The 27162-nt window shown below is 48.2% G+C and overlaps 1 protein-coding gene across 1 annotated transcript in view; it reads right to left on the bottom strand.

Annotated features, from left to right (window-relative positions):
• The window catches only part of NIN (ninein), a 133999-nt gene that overhangs the window by 63854 nt on the left and 42983 nt on the right, over positions 1–27162 (bottom strand). The window contains 6 exon segments of the mRNA XM_060261416.1: positions 4035–4175; positions 9655–9791; positions 17231–17262; positions 17265–17397; positions 19935–20081; positions 22309–22496. Coding sequence (XP_060117399.1) covers positions 4035–4175; positions 9655–9791; positions 17231–17262; positions 17265–17397; positions 19935–20081; positions 22309–22496 — 778 coding nt within the window.

The following is a 27162-nucleotide window of genomic DNA, read 5'->3' as shown; positions in this document are numbered from 1 at the left end:
GCAGGCCAAGGTTGGTTTTCCCATTTGCACGAAAATCGGCAGCTCGTGGAGCGTACGCAGAACAAAGGTAGGGTTGCCAATCCCAGGTGGGCACCCAACAAAGAGCAACGCGGTTAATGGAGCAGGAAAAACAGGTAAACAAACCTCCGCGTAAGCCAGCCTCAGAAATTATACAAACTAGAATTTACTAAGTAACATATCAAAGTTATTTCAAATATTGAACGATGCCATTGCATAGAAAAGTGCATAAGGAACACCCGCCCCTCACCCAAAGTCACTGAAAAGGCAATAGAATGTCCCAAGATTCTTTAGTAGATGGGTTCAGGTAGTTATTCCACAGGTAGAGTTTCCCACGGAGACCAAGAAGATATTGGATTTATATCCCGCCCTCCACTCCGAAGAGTCTCAGAGCGGCTCACAATCTCCTTTCCCTTCCTCCCCCACAACAGACACCCTGTGAGGTAGATGAAGATATTGGATTTATATCCCGCCCTCCACTCCAAAGACTCTCAGAGCGGCTCACAATCTCCTTTCCCTTCCTCCCCCACAACAGACACCCTGTGAGGTGGGTGGGGCTGAGAGGGCTCTCACAGCAGCTGCCCTTTCAAGGACAACCTCTGCCAGAGCTATGGCTAACCCAAGGCCATTCCAGCAGGTGCAAGTGGAGGAGTGGGGAATCAAACCCGGTTCTCCCAGATAAGAGTCTGCACACTTCACCACTACACCAAACTGGCATCAAGGCTCCTGATGAATATATGAACATATGAAGCTGCCTTATACTGAATCAGACCTTTGGTCCATCAAAGTCAGTATTGTCTTCTCAGACTGGCAGCGGCTCTCCAGGGTCTCAAGCTGAGGTTTTTCATGCATATTTGCCTGGACCCTTTTTTGGAGATGCCGGGGATTGAACCTGGGACCTTCTGCTTCCCAAGCAGATGCTCTACCACTGAGTCACCGTCCCTGTTAATGATGATCACTTCTGTACAGCAAGGCACAAAGGACGATAGGCGACGCGGCGGTACTTATTCCACCTTCCGCAATTGCTTCTCTGAGCTTTCAGATATATTTTATACAGTTCCAATGCTGACGCTTATAGACGCTTCCAATGAGGACGGTCCATTTCCTAGTGCATCTGGGCTCATGTGCTTTTGTTTTATAAGTGACCGCATGAGTCCAGTTTGGTGTAGTGGTTAAGTGTGCGGACTCTTATCTGGGAGAACCGGGTTTGATTCCCCACTCCTCCACTTGCACCTGCTGGAATGGCCTTGGGTCAGCCAGAGCTCCAGCAGAGGTTGCCCTTGAAAGGGCAGCTGCTGGGAGAGCCCTCTCAGCCCCACCCACCTCACAGGGTGTCTGTTGTGGGGGAGGAAGGGAAAGGAGATTGTAGGCTGCTCTGAGCCTCTGTCCTTGAAAGGGCAGCTGCTGGGAGAGCCCTCTCAGCCCCACCCACCTCACAGGGTGTCTGTTGTGGGGGAGGAAGGGAAAGGAGATTGTGAGCCGCTCTGAGCCTCTGTCCTTGAAAGGGCAGCTGCTGGGAGAGCCCTCTCCAGCCCCACCCACCTCACAGGGTGTCTGTTGTGGGGGAGGAAGGGAAAGGAGATTGTGAGCCGCTCTGAGCCTCTGTCCTTGAAAGGGCAGCTGCTGGGAGAGCCCTCTCCAGCCCCACCCACCTCACAGGGTGTCTGTTGTGGGGGAGGAAGGGAAAGGAGATTGTGAGCCGCTCTGAGCCTCTGTCCTTGAAAGGGCAGCTGCTGGGAGTGCCCTCTCAGCCCCACCCACCTCACAGGGTGTCTGTTGTGGGGGAGGAAGGGAAAGGAGATTGTAGGCCGGTCTGAGACTCTGTCCTTGAAAGGGCCGCTGCTGGGAGAGCCCTCTCCAGCCCCACCCACCTCACAGGGTGTCTGTTGTGGGGGAGGAAGGGAAAGGAGATTGTGAGCCGCTATGAGACTCTTTGGAGTGGAGGGCGGGATATAAATCCAATATCTTCTTCTTCTTCTAGAAAATGGACCATCCTGAATGGAAGTGTGTATAAGCGTCAGCATGGGTATCCATGGGTATCTGGGGCTCCGGGGAGGCTGTCGTTTGAGGTAGAACCACCAAATTTTCAGCATGGCATCTAACGCCTCTCCCCCAAGCACCTCCCAAGTTTCAAAAAGATTGTACTCAGGGGTCAAATTCTGTGAGAAGGTGCCCCTATCCTTCATTATTTCTAAACAGAGGGAAAGTATTTAAGAGGCATACAGTGCCTTTAAAAGCAATAGCCAGAACTCCCTTCAGAGTTCAATCGTGCTTGTCACACCTTTGCTCCTGGATCCACCCCCCAAAGTCACCCAGATATTTCTTGAATCAGGCCTGGCAACCCTTAAACAAAAGTCGGTTTTCTATTTGTGAGACAAGCACCCTAACTGTGTCGACACTCCAGCAAGTTAGGCATTCAGTGCAACATGGATGACCACAAATGTGAAGCTGCCTTAGACTGACTGGTCCATCATGTTGGTCCATCAAAGTCAGTATCGTCTGCTCAGACTGGCAGCAGCTCTCCGAGGTCTCTGGCTGAGATCTTTCCCATCACCTCCTGCCGGGTCCTTTCAACTGGAGACACCAAGGATTGAACTTGGACCTTCTGCATGCCAAATAGATACTCTTCTGCTGTGCCGCAGACCCTCCCATGTACTTTGCTGTAATGAGTGTATTTGGGAGAAACGCCTCATTAAGGTAGTGGTGAAGTGTGCGGACTCTTATCTGGAAGAACTGGGTTTGATCCCCCACTCCTCCGCTTGCAGCTGCTGGAATGGCCTAGAGTCAGCCAGAGCTCTTGCAGAGTCATCCTTGAAAGGGCAGCTTCTGTGACATCACATCTCGGGATCTCCCTGCCCCCACAGACTCCCTCCTCAAGCAGCTGCTTCACCATTCAGACATTGGTATCAGTGTCCTTAGGATGTGTTTGATTCTCTTTAGACATGGCAAAGCTAAGAAGGAGGAGGAGGTTGGGTTTATACCCCACCCTTCACTACCCAAAGGAGTCTCAGAACATCATACAATCTCCTTTCCCTTCCCCTCCCCACAACAGACACCCTGTGAGGTAGTTGGGGCTGAGAGAGCTCTGACAGAAACTGCAGTTGAAGAAGAAGAAGAAGATGAAGAAGATATTGGATTTATATCCCGCCCTCCACTCCGAAGAGTCTCAGAGCGGCTCACAATCTCCTTTACATTCCCCCCCCCCCACAACAGACACCCTGTGAGGTGGAAGAAGATATTGGATTTATATCCCGCCCTCCACTCCAAAGAGTCTCAGAGCGGCTCACAATCTCCTTTACCTTCCTCCCCCACAACAGACACCCTGTGAGGTGGAAGAAGATATTGGATTTATATCCCGCCCTCCACTCTGAAGAGTCTCAGAGCGGCTCACAATCTCCTTTACCTTCCTCCCCCACAACAGACACCCTGTGAGGTAGATGAAGATATTGGATTTATATCCCGCCCTCCACTCCGAAGAGTCTCAGAGCGGCTCACAATCTCCTTTCCCTTCCTCCCCCACAACAGACACCCTGTGAGGTGGGTGGGGCTGGAGAGGGCTCTCCCAGCAGCTGCCCTTTCAAGGGCAACCTCTGCCAGAGCTCTGGCTGACCCAAGGCCATTCCAGCAGGTGCAAGTGGAGGAGTGGGGAATGAAACCCGGTTCTCCCAGATAAGAGTCCACACACTTAACCACTACACCACTACACCAAACTGGCTCTGTTGAGCAGAACAGCTCTGAGAGAACTTGCGGTTGACTCAATGCCACGTCAGCAGGTGCGTGAGGAGGAGTGGGGAATCAAACCCGGCTCTCCCAAATAAGAGTCCACACACTGAACCACTACGTCAGGGGTGGCCAACGGTCGCTCTCCAGTGGCTGGGGCTGATGGGAGTTGTAGGCAAAAAAACATCTGGAGAGCGACCGTTGGCCACCCCTGCGCTACATCAATGAGGCGTTTCTCCCAAATACGCCACTGCACTAAGCTGGCTCTCATAGAGACTGAGGGGAGCGAGACTTACCTCAGGTTGTACTCGTTTCGACGTTCAATGGCAGCATGATGGTCATCCACTTCAGAGGCCATTAGCGATTTCAGTTTCTCCGCTTTCTCCAGGTCTGAGCGCAGCTTCTCTTTTTCTCTGACCACCTGGTCCACCCGTTCCCTAAAGAAGGGGGGGGGGTGAAATTTCATCCATCAAATGGAATCATGAAACTAGCAGATGATAAAGCCAGCATTAAACTAATATCATCACAGAATCATAGAGTTGGAAGGGATCCCCAGGAACATCTAGTCCACCCCTTGCACAGTGCAGGCAATTCACAAATATCTCCCCCTAAATTCGCAGGATCTTCATCGCTGTCAGATGGCCATCTAGCTGCTGTTTAAAAACCTCCAAGGAAGGAGAGCCTACCACGTCCTGAGGAAGCCTGTAACCGTTCTGTCAGGAAGTTCTTCCTAATGTTGAGCCGGAAACTCTTTTGATTTAATTTCAGCCCATTGGTTCTGGTCCTACTGTCTAGGGCCACAGAAAACAATTTCACACCATCATCTCTATGACAGCCCTTAGAGTACTTGAAGATGGTGATCCTATCACCTCTCAGCCGCCTCCTCTCCAGGCTAAACATGCCCAGCTCCTTCAAGCTTTCCTCATAGGACTTGGTCTCCAGACCCCTCACCATCTTCGTCACCCTCCTCTGGACCTCTGAATCCTAGAGTTGGAAGGGACCTCCAGGGTCATCTAGTCCAACCCCCTGCACAATGCAGGGAACTCACAAACACCTCCCCCTAAATGCACAGGCTCTTCATTGTTGTCAGATGGCCATCTAGCCTCTGTTTAAAAACCTCCAAGGAAGGAGAGCCCACCACCTCCCGAAGAATCCTAAAGTTGGAAGGGGCATCCAGGGTAATCTAATCCAACCCCCTGCAAAATGCAGTAAACTCACAAACACCTCCCCCTAAATTCACAGGCTCTTCATTGCTGTCAGAGGGCCATCTAGCCTCTGCTTAAAAACCTCCAAGGAAGGAGAGCCCACCACCTCCCGAAGAATCCTAAAGTTGGAAGGGGCATCCAGGGTCATCTAATCCAACCCCCTGCAAAATGCAGGAAACTCACAAACACCTCCCCCTAAATTCACAGGCTCTTCATTGCTGTCAGAGGGCCATCTAGCCTCTGCTTAAAAACCTCCAAGGAAGGAGAGCCCACCACCTCCTGAGGAAGCCTGTTCCACTGAGGAACTGCTCTGACGGTCAGGAAGTTCTTCCTTATGCTGAGCCTGAAACTCTTTTGGTTTAATTTCAACTCGTTGCTTCTGGTCCGACCTTCTGAGGCAACAGAATACATAAAGATACAAAATATTATGGCAATCTACAAAATAATGACATCTCCATAGAAAAGATATCCTAACCCATGTACAAAGACACTCCCCAATACAAAAAACCCCCAAATCATTCCAAAATGGTATTCGGACAATCCAGAAGGGAGTCCACGGTTCATTATCAACTTGAAATGAACACATTTCAATCCCCCATGGGTACAGCATTCATAGCAACGAGATGGTACTCTGACCTCTTTAGTTTCGCTTTTGCTTTTCCCAGCTGCATAAAAGATCGAAGAACAAACAAAGATACTAAACCCGCCCCCCCCAAGGCTACCCTGTTGAAATTATACCTAAAAATAGCAAAGCTTACCCGTACGCCTATAGTATTAAGATTGTGGCAAGCATGCAAACATAGCTAACTCTTCAGTGCAGTAGTCAAAAGTCTTCCAAACTTTACCCCGAATGGTACAGTTTCATGCATGGACAGGTGCAATGAGTTTTCAACAGCCACAGAAATCCTTAAAGGTATATACACAGAGTACGGCTACAACCACAACAACAGGTATAGCCCAAGCAAAAACTGCCAAGGCTACCCTGTTGAAATTATATCTAAAAATGCAAAGCTTACCTGACACCTGTATTTAAATCATGGCAAAAAAAACCATATAAGCACAGCTAACTCTTCAGTGCAGTGGTCAAAAGTCCTGCAAACCTGACTCCTGAATGGTAGAGTTTTATGCATACTCAGGTGCAATCCATTTTCGACATCCACGGGATTCCTTAAAGGTATACGCACAGAGTACTACTATAAGCAAATCGACAGGTAGAGCCCGAAGAAAGATTCCAAAGCGTTTTTACAAGATAACAAGTACTATTAGTCATAAGAACATAAGAGAAGCCATGTTAGATCAGGCCAATGGCCCATCCAGTCCAACACTCTGTGTCACATAAGAACATAAGAGAAGCCCTGTTGGATCAGGCCAATGGCCCATCCAGTCCAACACTCTGTGTCACATAAGAACATAAGAGAAGCCATGTTGGATCAGGCCAGTGGCCCATCCAGTCCAACACTCTGTGTCACATAAGAACATAAGAGAAGCCCTGTTGGATCAGGCCAATGGCCCATCCAGTCCAACACTCTGTGTCACATAAGAACATAAGAGAAGCCATGTTGGATCAGGCCAATGGCCCATCCAGTCCAACACTCTGTGTCACACAGTGGCAAAATTTTTTATTTTTATCTACACCCCTCTTGAAGGTGGCTATGCTTGTGGCCGCCACCACCTCCTGTGGCAGTGAATTCCACATGTTAATCACCCTTTGGGTGAAGAAGGACTTCCTTTTATCCGTTTTAACCTGACTGCTCAGCAATTTCATGGAATGCCCACGAGTTCTTGTATTGTGAGAAAGGGAGAAAAGTACTTCTTTCTCTACTTTCTCCATCCCATGCATTATCTTGTAAACCTCTATCATGTCACCCCGCAGTCGACGTTTCTCCAAGCTAAAGAGTCCCAAGCGTTTCAAGTCTACATGTCAGACGTATTAGTCTACATGTCAGGCCTACATTGCACTGGACTTTAAACAGAGGTACTCATGTCCTGAAAAAACTACATGGAAAACTACATTCATTATGAAGTCCTAAAGGTGTCAATTTAAGGAATGCTGTGGATCGGGGGTGGCCAAAGTTGCTTAATGTAAGAGCCGCATAGAATCAACATCAGATGTTTGAGAGCCGCAAGACATGAATATCAGACATTTGAGAGTCGCAAGGAAGGAAGATGGAAGGAAGAGGTGGAAAGGAAGCAACTTTAACTTTAAATGCATTTTCCAAGCAGCCAGCTGGCTTGGCTTGGAGAAGCGATTTAAAGAGACAAATGCCTTCTCCAAGCTGGCTGATGGGGCGGCAGAGGCGTCAGGAGCCACACAATGGGTGAAAGAGCCACACGTGGCTTCTGAGCCACAGTTTGGCCACCCCTGCTGTGGATTTTGAAAACTCATTGCACCTTCATATGCACAAAATTCAGGGCTCAAGTTTGCAGGACTTTTGACTACTCCAGAGGAGACTTAACTGTGCTTGTATGCGTTTTTGCCATGATTTAAATGCTATAGGTGTAAGGTAAGCATTGCTACTTTTAGGTATAACTTCAACAGGGTAGCCTTTGGTGAATTTTATTTGGGCTACGCCTGAGGATTTGCTTATAGTAGTAATCCACACTCCCTCTTAAGCTGTGGATTCTTGTGAGCAAAAATTCTGCTTTGCGAGCTACTGGCATTAAAGTTGTGAGCTACCGTATAAATTAGAGCCAGTTTGATGTGAGAACCAGTTTGCTGTAGTGGTGAAGTGTGCAGACCCTTATCTGGGAGAACCGGGTTTGATTCCCCACTCCTCCACTTGAACCTGCTGGAATGGCCTTGGGTCAGCCATAGCTCTCACCTGAGTTGTCCTTGAAAGGGCATCTTCTGAGAGAGCTCTCTCAGCCCCACCCACCTCACAGGGTGTCTGTTGGGGGTGGGGAGGGGAAAGGAGATTGTGACCACTCTGAGACTGTGAGATATAAATCCAATATCTTCTTCTGGGGCCATTTTTCCTGAGCTTAGATGAAATGTGTGAGCCAGAGGCTAAAAAACTGTGAGCTAGCTCACACAAACTCAGCTTGGAGGGAACACTGGTAGTACTCTGTGTATATACCTTTAAGGAACACTGTGGATATTGAAAATTATGTGCACCTGTGTATGCATAAAATTCCACCATTCAGGGTAAAGTATGCAAGACTTTTGACTACTGCACTGTAGAGTTAGCTGTGCTTGGGCTTTTATTGTAGCAGGAACTCCTTTGCATATTAGGCCACACCCCACTGGTGTAGCTAATCCTCCAAGAGCTTTCAGGGCTCTTCGTACAGTGGCTACTGTAAGCCCCATTAGGATTGGCTACATCGGGGGTGTGTGGTCTAATATGCAAAGGAGTTCCTGCTATGCATTCTCACCATGATCTGAATACTACAGGTGCAAGGTAAGCGTTGCTATTTTTTTTTACAATTTAAATTTGTATTGAAGTTTTTCATATAAAAATAACATACAGACAGCCAACTCCACAAAAAATATCTTCTCCCTCCACAACAGACACCCTGTGAGGTGGGTGGGGCTGAGAGGGCTCTCACAGCAGCTGCCTTTTCAAGGACAACCTCTGCAAGAGCTATGGCTGACCCAAGGCCATTCCAGCAGCTGAAAGTGGAGGAGTGAGAAATCAAACCCGGTTCTCTAAAGGCGTTTTCGCACTGACCTTAATCAGCAGCGACGCCCCTCTTCACCGCGCAGGATCGGCGTGGATTTCGCACTAATTGCCGCGGAGCACCCGGAAGAGCCGGAAAGTCCCACGGCTTTTGCGGCGCAAATGGAAACTGGTTTTTGGCGGTTTCTGTTTGCGCCGCAAAAGCCGCGGGACTTTCCGGCTCATCTGGGTGCTCCGCGGCAATTAGTGCGAAATCGAAATCCGCGCTGATCCTGCGCGGTGAAGAGGGGCGTCGCTGCTGATTAAGGTCAGTGCGAAAACGCCCCAAGAAAAGAAGAATTGCAGATTTATACTCCACCCTTCTCTCTGAATCAGAGCCTGAGAGCGGCTTACAATCTCCTATATCTTCTCCCCCACAACAGACACCCTGTGAGGTGGGTGAGGCTGAGAGGGCTCTCCCAGCAGATGCCCTTTCAAGGACAACTCCTGCAAGAGCTATGGGCTAACCCCAGGCCATGCCAGCAGGTGCAAGTGGAGGAGTGAGGAATCAAACCCGGTTGTCCAGATAAGAGTCCACACATTTAACACTACACCAAACTGGAGACAGATAAGCTGTCTGCCTTGTGTCAACAAGGGTAAAGGCCTTCTCAGTAGTGGCCCCCATCCCATGGAATCATCTGTCCAAAGACATGTGTTCTTTGCAGGACCTCCTTAGCTTCCACAGGGCACGCAAGGCTGCTCTTTTTCGGGTGTGTGTCTTTGTATGTGGGTTAAGATACCTTTTCTAGGGAAATTTCATTCATAGAGATAATATTTTGTAGATTGAATGTATCTTTATGGATTCACATTATTTGTGAGGGTTTTTTTTTGAGGCTGGTTGGTCACGGAAACCTAGGTTTTGGTTTTCCTCCCACTTCTATCCGTGATTTTCATTTGGACTGCTCAACTTCCAGGGGCAGCCAGACTTCCCTTGGAGTTCAGTATGCTTGTCACAACCTTGCTGCAGGCTCCACCCCGAAGCCTCCTGGCTCCACCCCCAAAGTCCCCAGATATTCTTAACTTGGACTTGGCAACCCCACGCCACACACACTTACATCAGATGCCTGATCTCCGTTTTGAAACTTGCAAGGGCAGCTTGGTAGATCCCATTCTTTGTGACGAGCAGCTCATTTTCCAGGGCGAACGTGAGATCGCTTAGGTTGACTTTGCCTTCCAGGCTGAAATCTAAGCCCTGTCAGAAAAGCACATGCAAAGAAATCGTCCGGCTTTAAAACACTTTTGTCCTTCGAGCAGGTTGCGATTCGAGCTTTGGAACAGCTGCTCGGTGGCGTGACCTAGCCTCTTCGGAACCCGAGGCGGATCATTTTGAGATTGAATTTCGTTAAGATTTTAAAGAGAAAAAAAGATAAAAACAGTAAAAAAAATAAAAAATAAAACAGAAGACAGACCAAGAAAAGAAAGGATACTTTCTGATTTTCTCTGCGACACAACGATAAGTATTAACAGCCCTACCTTAAAATCACATTGGGGAAAAAAAAATCTCTTTTCCCTGTAAGCTTGTTATTTTTGCTTCTTCATCTCTGAAACCATTAATCATCAGTTCATTTTCTCGGGTTCAAAACTGCCCCTCGTTTAAGAGCGCCTTTGAGAAGGTTACGATTTGAGCTTTTAAACAGCTATCCAGTAGCATACCAAGCCTATTTTGTGGCTGGAGCAGATAATTTTTTATTGCCTCCCCTCCCTTTCCCCCACTGGCTTCTGGGAACTCTGTAGGTAGGGCTGCCAACCCCAGGTGGGCAAACCGGAAACTGTAGTGTACTGATTAGCAAACACTAGAAATAAACCACGGCTTTGTTATGTTGCAAATAAATGCTTAAGCAATTTCTTCATAATGATGCAATTATATTCTCATCATCACAAACCAAAATTCATTAAATGGCCCTAGAAAAACCAAAAAGTTATTTCACGCCACTCTTGTAAGGTAGTACTTTCAAAATCAGAACGTTATTTCACATCACTCTTGTAAGGTAGCACTTTACAGTTCACTGTCTCAGTTCTCCTTTGCTTGAAAGACGTAGACAGCACCACGCTTGTATGTGATTCCTCCTATGGGTAACAGACCGAAGTCTGACAGGTGCAGCGGCTAGGTTCAGTTCTGTGTTTCGTTCACCTTCCACTAGCCGCTTTCTTTAGCTTTGGAACTTTAACATCAATAAAATAATCATTTACCGTACAAATCATAATAAAGCTTGACAAATATTTCTCTGATACAAACCAATCAATGCTTCCCCCGTGCCAACGCAATTGCTCACACATTACAGTACAATGTTATTAGGGTTTGTAGAATCTTTCGGGCTCAAGTGCCGTGTTCTACTGGAGAAAGTTTTCCTTCCAGACGTTTCGTTCTCAGCTGCGGAGAACATCCTCGGTGGCGTTGCAGCCGGAGCAGGCGCTCTGACCTTCTTGGCTGCTGTGCATTGAGTGAGATGCACAGCAGCCAAGAAGGTCAGAGCGCCTGCTCCGGCTGCAACGCCACCGAGGATGTTCTCCGCAGCTGAGAACGAAACGTCTGGAAGGAAAACTTTCTCCAGTAGAACACGGCACTTGAGCCCGAAAGATTCTACAAACCCTAATGATGATGCCAGCCGTGAAAACCTGAAATCTTTGATAATACCATGTTACTTTGCAGCTTGCACGAATGGTTCTCAGACACAACCGATTCTGAAGCAGCAGACATAGTTCCATACAGCTGTATCCAATTTACACTTAAACTGATATACACTCACATATTTTTATGCCATTTTTAAACAAATCCAGACAAATCCAGTGAGGCATTCCATTAATTAATTAATTAAAAATTAAATTTCTAGACACCATTGTATACAGGAATGAGAAGAAGAAGATAAGAAGATATTGGATTTATATCCCGCCCTCCACTCCGAAGAGTCTCAGAGCGGCTCACAATCTCCTTTACCTTCCTCCCCACAACAGACACCCTGTGAGGTGGGTGGGGCTGGAGAGGGCTCTCCCAGCAGCTGCCCTTTCAAGGACAACCTCTGCCAGAGCTATGGCTGACCCAAGGCCATTCCAGCAGGTGCAAGTGGAGGAGTGGGGAATCAAACCCGGTTCTCCCAGATAAGAGTCCGCACACTTAACCACTACACCAAACTGGAATGAGCATGACAGGCTTGGCATTAGACTATATACAAAACCCACTGATAAAAAATTCTCTATTGCAATTTGAATCCTTTCATCCTCCTCGCATTAAATATAATTTACCCTCGGGGCAGTTTGTAAGAATCAAACGTAACTGCACAAAAGAATCTGATTTTTTTGAAGTCCAGTGGTAACCTTTATAGACATTTACAACAACGTAGCGTATCCTGAAGATGTTTTGCAGAATGCTTTATTAAGAGCTAAGTTTAAAGACAGACGCGAGTTATTGCAGGACAAGACGGGATCGCAACAGAGATCAGACCAAAGACTGGCTTGTGCCTTCTGATATTCAGCCAGATCAAAACAGATTATTAACATTCTGAGAAGGCACTGGTGCATGATAGATGGTGCATGATAGATGAGTTTCCTGGGTGTGCTTCTTTTCCCATGGTTTGGCTGGAAGAAATGCAGAACACTGAGGGACATATTAATAAGATCAGACATGTGTGTAAAGGTTCCTCCTATGCAGGACAGACTGAGGGGCCATTTTAAATGCAGAAATTGGTCAATCTGTGAAAATACTATCGAGATTAAGGAATTTACTATAAATGACTTTACTTGGAGATTGACTTCAATGTTTACAAAGCGGTTGTGATGACAACCCTCATCTACGGCTCGAATCGTGGGTTTTATACCGTCATCACCTGCGACTCCTTGAGCGCTTTCATCAGCGCTGCCTTCGCACCATCCTCAACATCCACTGGAGTGACTTTGTGACCAACACTGAAGTCCTCAAGCGGGCGGAGGTTACCAGCATCGAGGCACTGCTGTTGAAGACGCAGCTGCGCTGGGCAGGGCATATTTCTAGGATGGAAAACCACCGCCTTCCCAAGATTGCCCTGTATGGCGAACTCTCCACCGGCCATCGAAATAGAGGGGCACCAAAGAAGAGGTACAAGGACTCCTTGAAGAAATCCCTTGGCACCTGTCGCATCAACCTCACCAGTGGCCTGACCTAGCCTCAGATCGCAAAGCATGGAGGCACACCATCCACCAGGCTATCTCTTCCTTTGAGAACGCACGCATAGCTGGTCTTGAGGACAAAAGGAGATTGAGGAAGAATCGCACTGCTACAGTACCAACCCTAAATCAGACTTTTCCCTGCAGCCACTGTGGCCGGACCTGCCTGTCCCGCATTGGTCTTGTCAGCCACCAGCGAGCCTGCAGCAGACATGGACTACTGCACCCCTTCTTAAATCTTCGTTCGCGAAGCCAAGCCGAGAGAGAGAGAGACTCATCGAAGCACTTGCACGACCTCAAGAATAATTTAATATTTTAAGGTGCCCATGTTCCAGGCATTATGTTGGTTCAAGTATGCACAATCTGAGAGCACGTTTTTGGAATATGATTTCATTTGATTTGATTTATATCCCGCCCTACCCCACCAAAGCGGGCTCAGGGCTCATAAGAGTCGCATACGTCAGGGAATATTAGACGCTCCCATCGTCCAGCACTGTGCTGAATTTGGACACTCAAGTGATGAGATACAGTGTGCAGTGGTGTATGCTTATAAAGGGCATCAATACGATATAGAGAATGTTTCCAAAATCCTACTGCAAAAGGAAGCCTTTTTTATTCATAAATTCCAGACCATGCCCCCCTGGGATCTGAATGCCTCAATGGATTTGTCTGGATTTGTTTAAAAATGGCATAAAAATATGTGTGTGCGTATCAGTTTAAGTGTAATTGGATACAGCTGTATGGAACTATGTCTGCTGCTTGAGAATCGTTGTGTCTGAGAACCATTCGTGCAAGCTGCAAAGTAACTTTGTATTGTAATGTGTGAGCAATTGCGTTTAGCACGGGGGAAGCATTGATTGGTTTGTATCAGAGAAATATTTGTCATGCTTTGTTATGATTTGTACGGTAAATGATTATTTTATTTATGTTAAAGTTCCAAAGCTAAAAGAAAGCGGCAAGTGGAAGGTGAACAAAACACAGAACTGAACCTAGGACCTGTGTAGCCGCCGCACCTGACAGACTTCGGTCTGCTACCCATAAGCAGGAATCATATACAAGGGTGGTACTGTCTACATCTTTCAAGCAAAGCTGTGGTACTGCGGTACTGTCTACGTCTTTCAAGCAGAGAGTACCTTACAAGAGTGGTGTGAAATAACATTTTGATTTTGAAAGTACTACATTACAAGAGTGGTATGAAATAACATTCTGATTTTGAAAGTACTACCTTACAAGAGTGATGTGAAATAACATTCTGATTTTGAAAGTACTACCTTACAAGAGTGGTGTGAAATAACATTCTGATTTGAAAGTACTACCTTACAAGAGTGGTGTGAAATAACATTCTGATTTTGAAAGTACTACCTTACAAGAGCGGTGTGAAATAACATTCTGATTTGAAAGTACTACCTTACAAGAGTGTGTGAAATAACATTCTGATTTTGAAAGTACTACCTTACAAGAGCGGTGTGAAATAACATTCTGATTTTGAAAGTACTACATTACAGAGTGATGTGAAATAACATTCTGATTTTGAAGGTACTACCTTGACAAGAGTGGTGTGAAAATAACATTCTGATTTTGAAAGTACTACCTTACAAGAGTGGTGTGAAATAACATTCTGATTTTGAAGGTACTACTCTACAAGAGTGATGTGAAATAACATTCTGATTTGAAAGTACTACCTTACAAGAGTGGCGTGAAATAACATTCTGATTTGAAGGTACTACCTTACAAGAGTGATGTGAAATAACATTCTGATTTTGCAGGTACTACCTTACAAGAGTGGTGTGAAATAACTTTTTGATTTTTCTATGGCCATTTAATGAATTTTGGTTTGTGATGAGGATTATATAATTGCATCGTTACGAAAGAAATTGCTTAAGCATTTATTTGCAACATAACAACGCCGTGCTTTATTTCTAGTGTTTGCTAATCCCCAGGTGGGGCAGAGGATCCCCCAGTTTGGAGGTCCTCCCCCGCTTCAGGATCATTAGAAAGTATGTGGAGGGGGAGGGAAATGTCTGCTGGGTACTCCGTTGTTCCTTATGGAGACCGATTCCTATAGGATATAATGGATAATTGAGCCGCGGGTATCTGGGGCTCGGGGGGAGGGTGTTTTTTGAGGTAGAAGCACCAAATTTTCAGCATAACATCTAGAGCCTCTCACCAAATACCCTCCAAGTTTCAAAACGACTGGACCAGGGGTTCCAATTCTATGAGCCCCCAAAGAAGGCGTCCTTATCCTTCATTATTTGCAATGGAAGGAAGGCATTTAAAAAGGTGTGCGTTCCCTTTCAATGCGATGGCCAGAACTCCCTTTGGAGTTCAATTATGCTTGTCACAACCTTGCTCCTGGCTCCACCCCCCAAAGTCCCCAGATATTTCTCAAACTGGACTACCTGCAGGCCTCAAATTCAAGAGGGCGCTCACGGGAGACACAGCTCCTGAACCTTTCTGAGGGTTCCATCTCCTCCTTTCAACTTTGTCTATTGAAGAGCAGGTGCAGCTGCATAACAATCCCTGAATGAGCTCCACCGCCTGTTTTTCTACAAAACGACCCTGTTTATCTGTAGGGTGTTCAACGCAAGAGACATTCAAAGGTGCTCGCCATTGCCTGCCTTCGCGTCAGCCCTGTTTGATTTCTGAGATCTGACAAGATCAGGGGCTAGCCAGTCAGGGTACAATAAGACTGTTCACACGAAATAAATGAATACTAATAACAGGCTCAGGTGGGGAGCCGTGTTGGCTCTACTGCTCTGCAAGATCTGGCTGAGCTGGGTGCAAGAAAGGGAGAGAGAAAGGCTAGGCTACTGGAGAATACGACCTGTAGGCTGACAAATACCATTGCAACTATCAGCGCAATCTATTAAGGGAGTTTGCTTGAGTATCGGAGAAGACGGAAGCTTAACCCATCCTAGAACGTGGCGCTCTGCTCAGACTTCCCTGCGCCTCTAAGTGGAGCCGCAGCCAGAACTGCACCTTAAAAATAAGAGAACAGAGTTAAGAGTCCAGCACTTGTAAGACCAGCCAAGTTTTATTCACAGTATGTGCTCGAGGGTGCGTGCAGTTCTTCAGACACGATGAAGAATGATCATGCCTTTCATAAAACTTTGCATGCGCACGAAAACTCATACCTTAAATAAAACTTTGTGGGTCTTAAAGGTGTAACTGGACTCTTAACTTTGTCCTGTTGCTTTGGACCAAGACGGTGGCCCATCTGGATTTAAAAATAAAAGGGAGGAGGTTCTGCTGGAGGCGGCAGGACACTCTGGCTTCGAGGACCCTTTCACACTGCCCCCCGCCCCCAGTATGTCACCGCAACTATCTTAATTGGTTATCAAATAAAACATTAAATAAAATATTGCATTATCTCAGAAAGAGCAGAATTATGATACCAACCTTCGCACCTGTTTATCTTAACAAATGGCCTCAAGTCTCTTCAGTTTGGGGAGGGACGGTAGCTCAGTGGTAGAGCATCCTGCTTGGTAAGCAGAAGGTCCCAGGTTCAATCCCCGGCATCTCCAACTAAAAAGGGTCCAGGCAAGTAGGTGTGAAAAACCTCAGCTTGAGACCCTGGAGAGCCGCTGCCAGTCTGAGAAGACAATACTGACTTTGATGGACCCACGGTCTGATTCAGTATAAGGCAGCTCCATTAGGGGAAGGACGGTAGCTCAGTGGAAGAGCATCTCCTTGGTGAGCAGAAGGTCCCAGGTTCAATCCCCGGCATTTCCAACTAAAAAAGGTCCAGGCAAATAGGCGTGAAAAACCTCAGCTAGAGACCCTGGAGAGCCGTTGCCAGTCTAGTAGTCAATACTGACTTTGATGGACCCAGGGTCTGATTCAGTATAAGGCAGCTCCATTAGGGGAGGGACGGTAGCTCAGTGGTAGAGCATCTGTTTGGTAAGCAGAAGGTCCCAGGTTCAATCCCCAGGCATCTCCAACTAAAAAGGGTCCAGGCAAGTAGGCGTGAAAAACCTCAGCTAGAGACCCTGGAGAGCCGCTGCCAGTCTGAGTAGACAAGACTGACTTTGATGGACCCAGGGTCTGATTCAGTATAAGGCAGCTCCATTAGGGGAGGGATGGTAGCTCAGTGGAAGAGCATCTTGTTAGCCGCCATGAGCCTGCTTCGGCAGGGAGGGCGGGATATAAATAAAACTTATTATTATTATTATCTCCTTGGTGAGCAGAAGGTCCCAGGTTCAATCCCCGGCATCTCCAACTAAAAAAGGTCCAGGCAAATAGGTGTGAAAAACCTCAGCTAGAGACCCTGGAGAGCCGTTGCCAGTCTGAATAGACAATACTGACTTAGATGGACTGAGGATCTGATTCAATAAGGCAGCTTCATATGTTCAATGGACTGTGGAAAACGAAAGTTGTGCATGTTTTCCCAGTAGAATTGGAAACTTAAGTGACGTCAGGCGCCTGACGATGTAAGACTCCCAACACACATCAGGGACCCTGGTTAAAATTCACTAATTTTTGAGGGGTTTGTACCTTCAAGATCTCGTGGCTGTTCTCGAGTCCTCTTGGTGCCACACGTCGAGGATTCGGTCTACCTCAGCGCATCCCGTCCCGTCGTCCAGGCTGGAGAAGACCCGAAAGCTGATTGTCGTGGTCATTGCCGACGTTGTTGTGTTGCGTCTTCCGCTCTCGTCAAAGGACTGTGGGGGGAGGGGCAGGGGGAGGAGATCAGATTGTGAGGAAGTCTTTCACATCCTGTTTCTTTGCCAAAATCTGGAAGCAATGCTAATGGATGGTCCTCATCCCCTCGTCAGGAAGACCCAACCCACAGGACGCTGGGTTTGACGGTCTTGTGTTCATGTTATGCCATGGGAAGGACTCATGGAAATGCATAACGCTTTTTTGCAAACTGACCGCAGAACGCATTAGTTAGATATATAGCTGCCAATGCGCAGGGCTTGGAGTAGGAAGACCTGTCTGACTCGGCCTTGCCTGGCCCTTGGCACCTGACAGGGCCTGCAAGCCAGTTCATTTTGAGAGCTGAAGCTCCTGTTGTCGGATCACATCTAGCTGTTCTCCCACAGGCTAGTGTGGCTGCCCTCTGAAATTATGCAGCTGTTCAGTTCCTTTCCCCTCCCTCTTTGCTCACAAGATCCTAGACTTCGCTTAACCTCAGCATTCTTGACCCATCTCGTGCCCGTGCCACACATTTGCTGTGGCAGTCTCTGTTATCTTCTTGTGGACGCTGACCATAAGAATATAAGAGAAGCCATGATGGATCATGGGCCCATGGCCCATCCAGTCCAACACTCTGTGTCACATAAGAACATAAGAGAAGCCATGTTGGATCAAGCAAATGGCCCCTCCAATCCAACACTCTGTGTCACATAAGAACATAAGAGAAGCCATGTTAGATCAGGCCAGTGGCCCATCCAGTCCAACACTGTGTCACATAAGAACCTAAGAGAAGCCATGTGGATCAGGCCAACACTCTGTGTCACGTAAGAACATAAGAGAAGCCCTGTTGGATCAGGCAATGGCCCATCCAGTCCAACACTCTGTGTCACATAAGAACACAAGAGAAGCCATGTGGATCAGGCCAACACTCTGTGTCACGTAAGAACATAAGAGAAGCCATGTTGTATCAGGCCAGTGGCCCATCCAGTCCAACACTCTGTGTCACATAAGAACACAAGAGAAGCCCTGTTGGATCAGGCCAGTGGCCCATCCAGTCCAACACTCTGTGTCACACAGTGGTCAAAACCCAGGAGATCCACCAGCGGGGCGAGAACTCCAGAAGCCCTTCCACTGTTGCCCCCCCTCCCGGCACCAAGAAGACAGATCATCACTGCCCCAGACATAAGAACATCAGAGAAACTATGTTGGATCAGGCCAATGGCCCATCCAGTCCAACACCGTGCCACAAGGAGGCCGAAACCCAGGAGCCATCAGGAGGTCCACCAGCAGGACCAGAACTCCAGAAGCCTCCCACTGTTGCCCCCCAAGCACCAAAGATACAAAGCATCACTGCCCCAGACAGAGTGTTTCTTCTTTACCTTGTGGATAATAGCCACTGATGGACCTCGGTTTATCTAATCCCCTCAAAAGAGAAGCCATGTTGGATCAGGCCAGTGGCCCATCCAGTCCAACACTGTGTCACATAAGAGAAGCCATGTTGGATCAGGCCAACGGCCCATCCAGTCCAACACTTCGTGTCACATAAGAACATAAGAGAAGCCATGTTGGATCAGGCCAATGGCCCATCCAGTCCAACACTTCAATGTCACATAAGAACATAAGAGAAGCCATGTTGGATCAGGCCAGTGGCCCATCCAGTCCAACACTGTGTCACATAAGAGAAGCCATGTTGGTTCAGGCCAACGGCCCATCCAGTCCAACACTTCGTGTCACATAAGAACATAAGAGAAGCCATGTTGGATCAGGCCAATGGCCCATCCAGTCCAACACTTCGTGTCACATAAGAACATAAGAGAAGCCATGTTGGATCAGGCCAGTGGCCCATCCAGTCCAACACTGTGTCACATAAGAGAAACCATGTTGGATCAGGCCAACGGCCCATCCAGTCCAACACTTCGTGTCACATAAGAACATAAGAGAAACCATGTTGGATGAGGCCAATGGCCCATCCAGTCCAACACTTCGTGTCACATAAGAGCATAAGAGAAGCCATGTTGGATCAGGCCAGTGGCCCATCCAGTCCAACACTGTGTCACATAAGAACATAAGAGAAGCCATGTTGGATGAGGCCAATGGCCCCTCCAGTCCATACTCTGTGTCACATAAGAACATAAGAGAAGCCATGTTGGATCAGACCAATGGCCCATCCAGTCCAACACTCTGTGTCACATAAGACATAAGGGAAGCCATGTTGGATCAGGCCAGTGGCCCATCCAGTCCAACACTGTGTCACACAGTAGTCCAAACTCTGACGTGATGGCCCTCTCACTCAAACAAAATCACCTGAGTTGCCGTAGCCAACCAGACTGGCAGCGTGGGCAAATTAAATTAAGAACGTAAGCAGGAGTCTCCAAGAAACAGAAACAGCACCAGCCATACAGCCTTATGAATTTGAGCAACACTATTTTTCTTTTTTGGGGGGCAATCTGTTCGGCTGGGCTGACTGCATTCCGTTCCGTCTGAATACAGAAATCACGGAACGTTCAGTGCTGCTTTGATGAAACTGTGCAAGGTGCAAAAGGCGACTGGAGATTCTTACCTGCACAGAGAGGTGCCGCTTGAGCTGCCTGTATGGGGTGGAGGCTGACGGCGGGAGGGGCTTCCCGATTTTAAACAAGCCATAGAAAAAGTCTTCGATGCTCATCATCCCATCGTGTTCAAGGTTGCGGAACACCTCTTCCAGCCCCTGAGAAACGGCAAAAGCACACCTCAGGGAGATCCCAACAGGAAAGTAACACGATATTTGTAGAGTACCATGAGATGATAAAAAGAGCCCCGTGGCGCAGAGTGGTAAAGCTGCAGTACTGCAGTCCTAAGCTCTGCTCACGACCTGAGTTCGATCCCCAGCAGAAGCCGGTTCAGGTAGCCGGCTCGAGGTTGACTCAGCCTTCCATCCTTCTGAGGTCGGTCAAATGAGTCCCCAGCTTGCTGGGGGGAAAGCGTAGAGGACTGGGGAAGGCAAGGGCAAACCACCCCGTAAAAGTCTGTTCTGAAAACGTTGTGAAAGCAGCGTCACCCCAGAGTTGAAAAAACAACTGGTGCTTGCACAGGGGACTGTCTTTACCTTTTATAGGATGAAAGTTCTGCAACGAGAATTTTGGCTGTGACGCAGCAACAGAAAATATGGCTTTCGTGCAGGAAAAGGGCAAGAGAGCTTCAGATTCTCTTGGTACTCAGGACAATATGGGGGAGTCTGCCCAAAACCCACTCATGGCTTAGGGTGTTCCCTTACCTGCCCTAGAGGTCTCCAACGTTCCCTCTAAGATACAGAGGGCCTTTTCACACTTACCGGTGGAAACTGGAAGGGAGTCGGTATTGTGCCGCTTGCAGTAATCCGAGACAGCGATGGGAGTTTTCATACACATGTTTTTTTCCCTGGTAGGGTTCCGTGATTGAAGCGTGATTGAAGCGAGCCATTTCACACTGTTCCGCTCTTATCTCGCTTCCACCAGCGCCAGCCGGTTTCACGCCGTTTTTCGCCCACCGGCGCGCGCGATCTCCGGCTTTTTTTCTTGGGAACGTCAGTTTAGATCGATATAGCGATATATCGCTATATCGACCTATCAAAACAGCACCACCATAGGGATCTCAACGGAGCCTAGCCATCCCTATGGTGGTGCTGTTTTGACAGGTCGATATAGCGATATATCGCTATATCGATCTAAACTGACGTTCCAAAAAAAAAAAAAAAAGCCGGAGATCGCGCGCGCCGGCGGGCGAAAAACGGCGCAAAAACTGCTCCCGGGTTAGATACTGGACATTTCACACAGCACCCCATAGCGATTTCAACCCGGGAGGAGGGGTTGAAAAGTGGAAGAAGCTGCTCTTTGTTTGTGACGACTCAGGCACGCCTCACTACCGGGACAGCCGCGGGAGTGTGTGAAAAGGTGAGAGTATTCCGGTAGCAGCCAGTTACTGAATCGGGTCTGTCTGAAATGCCAGCAGAAACCCGTTACTGTTCAGTAACTGGCCAGCTGCTATACCGGAATACTTAGGCTGTGTGAAAAAGCTCAGAGTCTTGTTAGCGAAAATTATACTTTGTGAGCTACTGGTATTAAAGTTGGGAGCTACTGGCATTAAAAGTTGGGAGCTCCTGCATAAATTATTGCGCTCTGGGGCCATTTTTCCTGCGCTAAGACAAAAATCTGTGAGCTGGAGGCTAAAAATCCGCGAGCTAGCTCACGCTAACTCAGCTTAGAGGGAACACTGGAGGCCTCATACTTGAAGAAGACTTGGGTTTTATGCCTTGTTTTTACCAGTTTGGTGTGGTGGTGAAGTGTGCAGACTCTTATCTGTGAGAACAGGATTTGAGACCCCCACTCCTCCACACGCAACTGCTGAAGTGACCTTGGGTCACTCAGAACTCTCTCAGAGCTGTTCTGCTCAAGAGCAGTTTCTGTCAGAGCTCTCTCAGCCCCACCAGGGTGTCTGTTGTGGGGAGAAGGGAAAGGAGATTGTAAGCTGTTCTGAGACTCCTTTGGGTAGTGAAGGGCGGGGCATAGATCCAGTCTCCTCCTCTCCTTCTTCTTCCCCAAAAGAGTCTGAAAGCGGCTTACAATCTTTTCCCCTTCCTCTCCCCAGGAACAGACACCCTGTGAGGTCGGTGGGGCTGAGAGAGTTCTGAGAGAAAAAAAATAGGTTTACTTTGCTGCACAGCAAATTGTGGGTTGCCCCAATGCAAAATGGCGGCGCGCGGCAGCTGGTGCAAAATTGCTAGCTTGCTCCAGAGAGAAACAGAAGCCGGGCGCAGAGTAACATCGGAACAAGGGCAGTGTGCAAAGGGTCTCTTCCGCCACATCACTGTGCAGCTGCCGCTAGAGAAAATCCCCAGCCAAAGGCCAACTTCAATATGACAGCAATAGTCACGCTATCCAGCCAAGCTCCAGGGGAAGGGTGGGGTTGTCCATTGGTACCTGCGTGTCAATATTCTGCAGTCCATATTGTCCACAAATGGAGACCAGCTTCTCTCTGTTCAGGTGGCCGTCTCTGGGGATATCCAGATTCTCACACACCTCGCGTAGCTTCTCTTCTATCCAGTCCTGAGACGGGGAGATGTTGGGAGACGCGTTCAAGTCGTCAGGATTCCAGAATCTCAGCTGGCCTGCAAAGTAAAGCAAGGGAGGCGGAAACACAACGCATTGAGCGCATAGTTCACAAGGAAGAAGAAGAAGTAGAAGAAGGTGACATTGGATTTGTATCCCACCCTTCCCTCTGAATCTCAGAGCTTCAGAGCGACTCACAATCTCCTTTTACCTTCCTCCCCAACGACAGACACCCTGTGAAGTGTGTGGAGCGGAGAGAGCTCTGATATGAGAACTACGGCTGACCCAAGGCCATTCCAGCAGGTGAGAACCAGTTTGGTGTTGTGGTTAAGTGTGCGGACTCTTATCTGGGAGAACCAGGTTTGATTCCCCACTTGCAGCTGCTGGAATGGCCTTGGGTCAGCCATAGCTCTGGCAGAGGTTGTCCTTGAAAGGACAGCTTCTGGGAGAGCTCTCTCAGCCCCACCCACCTAACAGGGTGTCTGCTTTGAGGGAGGAAGGTAAAGGAGATTGTGAGCCGCTCTGAGACTCTTCGGAGTGGAGGGCGGGATATAAATCCAATATCTTCATCATCTTCTTCTTCTGCAAGCGGAGGAATGGGGAAGGAAACCTGGTTCTCCCAGATAAGAGTCTGCACACTTCACTACTACACCAAACTGGCTCTTCAAATGAGAACTTGGTCTGGGACCTCTACCTTCGGGACCGCCTCTCCCCATACGTACCCCAGAGAGCACTACGTTCAGGGTCTCAAAATCTTAAGATCTAGGCTTGTCAATCCCCAGGTCCCAGTGGGGGTTCTTCCGCTTTCCCAGGCTGCTTCCCGCCCCTAGTCAGCTGGCCGGCAGGGGAAGCCCCGCCCCCAGAGGACCATGTGCCTTTCCACCTCCGGAGGCTTCAGTCTCCGATTGGAAAGGCTTCCTCTTGGGATGGGGTGTCTGTGTTACTTTGAAGAAGTTGGCAGCAACTCGTAAGTAGAGAGGCCAATCCCTCGCTTCAGAGTCACCAGAAAGTGGGGGGGGGAGGGAAACATCTGCTGAGCACTTCATTATTCCCCATGTGGAGATCGATTCTCATAGGGTATAATGGGGAATTGATCTGGAGGTTTTGGGGGTTCTGGGGGAGCTGTTTTTTGAGGTAGAGGCACCAAATTTTCAGTATAGTATCTAGTGCCTCTCCCCAAAGTACCCCCCAAGTTTCAAAATGATCGGACCAGGGGGTCCAATTCTATGAGCCCCAAAAGAAGGCGCCCCTATCCTTCATTATTTCCTATGGAAGGAAGACATTTAAAAAGGTGTACTGTCCCTTTAAATGCGATGGCCAGAACTCCCTTTGGAGTTCAATTATGCTTGTCACACCCTTGTTACTGGCTCCGCCCCAATGTCTCCTGGCTCTGCCCCCAAAGTCTCCTGGCTCCACCCCGAAAGTCCCCAGATATTTCTTGAATTGAACTTGGCAGCCCTATTAAGATCCCTGGACTGAAAGAAGCTCGATTGACCAGCGCTAAAGCTAGAGAGTTCTCGGTAACAGCCCCCACTTTGTGGAATGCCCTCCCCCAAAACATCAGGTAAGACCGAACTATTCGAACTCGCCTTTAACGGTTAGGGGGAGGTGGCTGTTCCCTTCAACCTCGACAATCTCACTGAATTAATATAACGGAAATCAGAAGTTTGCCATCTTGGATTTTTAATATGTATGGAAATGTTTTTTTTTTTTTAAATTTAATTTGAATACGTTTGGAAATTGCAAATGTTTTTAAACTGTTGCCAGCCACCCAGAGCCTGCCGGGGGAGGGCGGGATATAAATTTGATAAATAAAATTAAAAATAAAAATAAACTTCGAAAAAAAAGGAGCAGAGCTAAGCGTGACCATACAGCACGTGGCGCAAAAGTCCCAGTTTGGGGCCCATGGGCATTGTGAGGCCTTTCCCAGTGCCCACTAAGCATTTTTAGAAAGTGAGCGGGCTCGGGTGGGGCTTTTGTGCAGCACCGCTTCTAACTGGCTGTGTCGGTTCCCCCCCTGCAAACGCTGCTTTGGCACTTGCTGCTACCACAATACAAGGATCTCCGTTAGGGTTGTCAATCCCCAGGTGGGAGCAGGGGATTCCCCGGTTTGGAGGCCCTCCCCCCGCTTTAGGGTCGTCAGAAAGCTGGGGGGAGGGGAGGGGTCTGCTGGGAATTCTATGATTCCCTATGGAGATTTATTCCCATAGAAAATCATGGAGAATTGATCTGCAGGTATCTGGGGCTCTGGGGGGCCCCCTGTTTTTTGGAGCACAGGCACCTAGTGCCTTTACCGAAAATACCCCCCAAGTTCCAAAAAGATTGGACCAGGGGGTCCAATTCTATGAGCTCCCAAAGAAGGTGCCCCTACCCTTCATTATTTCCTATGGAAGGAAGGCATTGAAAAGGTGTGCCGTCCCTTTAAATGTGATGGCCAGAACTCCCTTTGGAGTTCAATGATGCTTGTCACAGTCTTGATCTTGGCTCCACCCCTAATGTTTCCTGGCTCCACCCCCAAAGTCCCCAGATATTTCTTGAATTGGACTTGGCAACCCTACATCCAGCTCAGAGCATGTATTAGGGTTGCCAATCCCCAGGTGGGGGCAGAGGATCCCCCGGTTTGGAGGCCCTCCCCCCTGCTTCAGGGTCGTCAGAAAGCGGGGGGAGGGGAGGGAAATGTCTGCTGGGAACTCTGTTATTCCCTATGGAGATTTATCCCCATAGAAAATCATGGAGAATTGATCTGCGGGTATCTGGGGCTCGAGGGGGGGGCTGTTTTTTGGGGTAGAGGCACCAAATTTTCAGTATAGCATCTAGTGCCTCTCTCCAAAATACCCCCCAAGTTTCAAAGAGATTGGACCAGGGGGTCCAATTCTATGAGCCCCAAAAGAAGGTGCCCCTATCCTTCATTATTTCCTATGGAAGGAAGGCATTGAAAAGGTGTGCCGTCCCTTTAAATGTGATGGCCAGAACTCCCTTTGGAGTTCAATTATGCTTGTCACACCCTTGATCTTGGCTCCACCCCTAATGTCTCCTGGCTCCACCCCCAAAGTCCCCAGATATGTCTTAAATTGGACTTGGCAACCCTAATCTCCATTATGTGACTGAAAGGTGTTAATGGAGTCAGGGCTCGCCCTGCCACTTGGAAAACTAGATGATTGCCTAGGGCGCTGTTCTTCTGGGTTGCAAAATTGGGCACCGCCCTGTGGCTCGGTGACGTTATCAGTGCAGGAGGGGCTTAGCCTTGCCTATGGTGCCAGACGGTCTAGAACTGGCCTTGAATGGAGTCCACATCGAGGACTGCAGCATAAGGTTTTGTGAGACAAAGCTCACTTTATTAGATACAAATTGTTTCTTGTTTGTCTCGGATGAGGCGAGCTTTTTTGGGGGGGGGGGGTATTTCTTGTATTATTTTTTTGAGAGCCAGATTGGTGCGGTGGTTAAGCGCGTGGACTCTGATCTGGGAGAACCGGGTTCGATTCCCCCACGCCTCCACTTGCAGCTGCTGGAAGGGCCTTGGGTCAGCCATAGCTCTCCCAAGAGTTGCCCTTGAAAGGGCAGCTTCTGGGAGAGCTCCCTCAGCCCCACCCACTTCACAGGGTGTCGGTTGTGAAGGAGGAGGGTAAAGGAGCAGGGGTGGAATCCTAGCAGGAGCTCCTTTGCATATTAGGCCACACGTCCCTGATGTAGCCAATCCTCCAAGAGCTTACCAAAAAGAGCCGTGTCAGCTCTTGGAGGATTGGCTACATCAGGGGCGTGTGGCCTAATATGCAAAGGAGCTCCTGCTGGAATTCCACCCCTGTAAAAGAGATCGTAAGCCACTCTGAGACTTGGAGTGAAGGGTGGGGTATAAATCCAATATCTTCTTTTTGTGTTTCTGTTTGGGTGTGGGTGTGCGCATGCACACAAGCATGCCTGGAAGTCATGGCAACTTCTGCGAACCCCTGTTGGGACATGGAGAATGTTCAGAGAAGTTGCTTAAGAACATAAGAGAAGCCATGTTGGATTAGGCCACTCTGTGTCACAAAGTGGCCACAAAAAAAATCAAGTGCCATCAAGAGGTCCACCAGTGGGGCTAGAAGCCCTTCCACTGTGCCCCACCAAGCACCAGAATACAGAGCATCACTGCCCCAGACGGAGAGTTCCAACAATACGCTGTGGCTAATAGCCACTGATGGACCTCTGCTCCATATGCTTATCCATTCCCCTCTTGAAGCTGGCTATGCTTGTAGCCACCACCACCTCCTGTGGCAGTGAATACTACATGTTAATCACCCTTTGGGTGAAGGACTTCCTTTTATCAGTTCTAACCCGACTGCTCAGCAAAAATAAACCAGTATAAGAAGAGGCCAGCATGGTTAACAAACATAGTAATGGAAGATGTAAAAGGTAAGAAGGACTCCTTTAAGCGGTGGAAAGCTAGTCCAAATGAGATTAATAAAAGGGAACACAGGATGTGGCAAATCAAATGCAAGACTGTGATCAGGCAGGCAAAAAGGGACTATGAGGAACATATTGCAAAAAACATAAAGACCAACAATAAAAATTTCTTCAAATATATTAGAAGCAGGAAACCAGCCAGGGAGGCAATGGGGCCTTGGATGACCAAGGGGTCAAAGGATTACTGAAGGAGGATAGGGAAATGGCTGAGAAGCTGAATGCATTTTTTGCCTCCGTCTTCACTGTGGAAGATGGGAAGTGTTTGCCTGCTCCAGAACCACTTAT

The sequence above is a fragment of the Heteronotia binoei genome, chromosome 21, assembly GCF_032191835.1.
Source record: "Heteronotia binoei isolate CCM8104 ecotype False Entrance Well chromosome 21, APGP_CSIRO_Hbin_v1, whole genome shotgun sequence".
Taxonomy (NCBI): Eukaryota; Metazoa; Chordata; class Lepidosauria; order Squamata; family Gekkonidae; genus Heteronotia; species Heteronotia binoei.
Note: the sequence above shows the minus strand (reverse complement) of the source record. Positions and strands in the feature narration are given on the sequence as shown.